Raw genomic sequence first — 3,577 nt, 5'->3', positions numbered from 1 at the left:
CCACCAACAGTGGAGGAGTGTTCCCTTTACTCTACATCCTCTCCAACATAAGCTGTCATCAGTGTTTTTGATCTTAGCCATTCTGACAGGTGTAAGATGGTATCTCAGAGTTGTTTTGATTTGCATTTCCCTGATTACTAAGGATGTTGAACAATTCCTTAAATGTCTTTTGACCATTTGGGATTCTTCGGTTGGGAATTCTGTTTAGATCTGTAGCCCATTTTTAAAATTGGATTGTTTGGTATTTTGCTGTCTAGTTTCTTGAGTTCTTTATATATTTTGGAGATCAGCCATCTGTCAGATGTGGAGTTGGTGAAGATTTTTTTTATTTTATTTATTGTGTCCTTTGCCTTACAGAAGCTTCTCATTTTCAGGAGATTCCATTTATTAATTGTTGCTCTCAGTATCTGTGCTACTGGTGTTATATTTAAGAAATGGTCTCCTGTGCCAATGCTTTCTAGGCTACTTCCTACTTTCTCCTCTATTAGGTTCAGTGTAGCTGGATTATGTTGAGGCTTTTGATCCACTTGGATTTGAATTTTGTGCATAGTGATAGATATGGATCTGTTTGCAATCTTCTACATGTTGACATCCAGTTATGCAAGCATCATTTGTTGAAGATGCTTTTTTACCCCCATTGTACAGTTTTGGCTTCTTTGTCAAAAATCAGGTGTTCATAGGTGTGTGGATAAATGTCAGGATCTTCAGTTTGATTCCATTGGTCCACATGTCTATTTTTATGCCAATACCAAGCTGTATTTATTGTTATAGCTCTATAGTAGAGCTTGAAATCAGGGATGATGATGCCTCCAGAAGTTGCTTTATTGTAAAGGATTGCTTTAGATATCCTAGATTTTCTGTTTTTTCCATATGAAGTTGAGTATTGTTCTTTCAAGGTCTGAGAAGAATTGTGTTGGTATTTTGATGGGGATTACATTGAATCTGTAGATTGCTTTGGGTAAGATTGCCATTTTTATTATGTTGGCTCTACCTATCCATGAGCATGGGAGGTTCTTCCATTTTCTGATATCTTCTTTAATTTCTTTCTTCAAGGACTTAAAGTTCTTGTGATACAGGTATTTCACTTGTTTTGTTAGAATTACCCAAGGTATTTAATATTATTTGTGGCTATCATAAAGTGTGATGTTTCTCTGATTTCTTTCTTGGCCCATTTATCATTTGTGTATAGGAAGGCTACTAAATTTTTTGAGTTAATCTTGTATCCTGCCAATTACTGAAGGTGTTTATCAGTTGTAGGAGTTCCCTGGTAGAGTTTTTGGGGTCACTTATGTAGACTAACATATCATCTGCAAATAGTGGAAGTTTGACTTCTTCCTTTCCAATTTCTATCCCTTTGATCTCCTTATGCTGTCTTATTGCGCTAGCTAGAACTTCAAGTACTATATTGAATAGAAATGGGGAGGTGGACAGCCTTGTCTTGTTTCTGATTTTAGTGAAATTGCTTTGAGTTTTTCTCCATTTAATTTGATGTTGGCTGTCGGCTTGCTGTAAATTGTCTTTATTATGTTTAGGCATGTTCCTTGTATTCCTGATTTCTCCAGGACCTTTGTCATGAGTGGGTGTTGGTTTTTGTCAAAGGCTTTTTCAACAAGATGATTATGTGGGTTTTTTTCTTTCAGTTTGTTTATATGATGGATTACATTGACAGATTTTCATATGTTGAACCATTCCTGCATTTCTGGGATAAAGCCTACTTGATCATGATAGATTTTTTAAAATTTTAATTTTTACTATTATTTTTTATGTGTTCTTGGGTTTGGTTTGCTAGTATTTTATTGAGTATTTTTGCATCAATGTTCATGAGATTGATCTGTAATTCTCTTTCTTTGTTCCTTCTTTGTGTAGTTTGGGTATCAAGGTAACTGTAGCCTCATAGAAAGAATTTGACAATTTTCAATCTGTTTCTATTGTGTAGAACAATTTGAGGAGTATTGGTATTAGCTCTTCTTTCACATTCTTGTAGAATTCTGCACTTAAACCATCTGACCCTGGGCTTTTTTTGGTTGGTAGACTTTTTTTTTTTGATCCAATGACTTTTAAAATTCATTTTACATACCAACTACAGATCCCCTCTTATCCCTTCTCCTGCTACCCCACCCCCACTTTCTTCCTGACCCACCCCTCATGCCCTCTTCCAATAGGGTAAGTTCTCCCATGGGGGGACAGCTAAGCCTGGTTCATTCAGTTGAGGCAGGACCAAGCCCCTCCCTACTTCATCAGGCGTGAGAAAGGTGTCCAACTATAGGTAATGGGATCCAGAAAGCTGGCTCATGTACCAGGGATAGATTCTGATCACACTGCCAGGGACCATTCATCAGTTGGTGGTTATCTAGATTGTTTCCAATTTCTGGCTAGTATGAATAGAGTACCAATAAATAAAATGCACAAGTATTTCTGTAGTAAGATGTAAAGTCCTTTGGGTATATCACCAAGCGTGGTATAGCTGAATCTTGTGGTACATCTATTTTCAGCTTTTTTGAGGATCCTCCATATTGATTTCCATGGTTGCTGTACCAGTTTGCACTCCCACCAAAAATGATAAGTGTTCTTCTTTCCCAACATCCTTGCAAGCATATAATGTTTTATTAATTTTGTCATTCTAACTGGGGTGAGATGAAATCTAAAAGAAATTTTAATTTGCATTTCCTGAGGGCTAAGAATGTTGAATACAAAAGTGTTTTTCAGCCATTTGTGTTTCATCTTTTGAGAACTGTGTTTACTTCTGTCCTCTGTTTTTTAAGTTGCATTATTTACTTTCTTGATGTTCTCATGGATTGGAAGAATGACTCTTTTTTTTTTGAAGAACATAAGTATTTTATTTGTTCAATAATGTAAAATGCACGTTAACTGATACACATTCATATATAACTTTTCCCCTCATATCCATAACTCAACAGATGGGTGAATCCAGCAGAACGACCATGATCATCATATGAAGCAGACTATATTAACATTTCCAAAGTTTATTCCAATCCATTTCTTCTTTTATATTCCAAAACATCTTCATTATGTTGTTGAATGAGATAAACCCACAGGAAAACCGAGGTGCCCAAGGCCAGCCCAACTCTCAGCCAGTTAGGTTTGGCATTGTACGGCTCCCGGACGTAGAACTTGGACCGCATTGAAGAGCAGCTCGGCAGGCGGGCGGGGGCCAGCAGCCGCGAGAACGGACGCAGGACCGAGGACGGCGCCATCTTGCCTCGCAGGCTCCGCCGGAATGACACATCTTTACAACTTCTGTTTCATAATCATCTCTATGTCTTCTTGAAACAGTACATTTGGCTGATAATCATGTATGGGGAGTATGTGCTTAAAAATAGATCTCTTTGTTCTAGATAAAATATCCTCAAATACAATTTTCTCAAATTAAATGGACATTTCTTACTTTCTTCTTTCCATATAAAGGAATTACAGAAATGCACCAAAGGACTTCTCTATAACACTTACATGCCTATAATGAGCCAGAGGAAATATGGGCTTATAAAATGGAACTTGTTCGTTACAAAAGTAATATTGATGATATGTGGATGCCCACAGAGGTTTCTTAGTGAGATCT

The 3,577-nt window shown here is 37.1% G+C and overlaps 1 protein-coding gene across 1 annotated transcript; it reads right to left on the bottom strand.

The window, feature by feature from the left end:
- Positions 1–2,810: 2,810 nt before the first annotated feature.
- On the bottom strand, positions 2,811–3,229 carry LOC114685872 (NADH dehydrogenase [ubiquinone] 1 subunit C1, mitochondrial-like). Its single transcript, XM_037205606.1, has one exon. It carries the CDS (start codon positions 3,213–3,215, stop codon positions 2,985–2,987), a length of 231 nt encoding a protein of 76 aa, XP_037061501.1. The 5' UTR covers positions 3,216–3,229; the 3' UTR covers positions 2,811–2,984.
- Between the last annotated feature and the right edge of the window lie 348 nt (positions 3,230–3,577).

The sequence above is a fragment of the Peromyscus leucopus genome, chromosome 5, assembly GCF_004664715.2.
Source record: "Peromyscus leucopus breed LL Stock chromosome 5, UCI_PerLeu_2.1, whole genome shotgun sequence".
Lineage (NCBI taxonomy): Eukaryota > Metazoa > Chordata > Mammalia > Rodentia > Cricetidae > Peromyscus > Peromyscus leucopus.
Note: the sequence above shows the minus strand (reverse complement) of the source record. Positions and strands in the feature narration are given on the sequence as shown.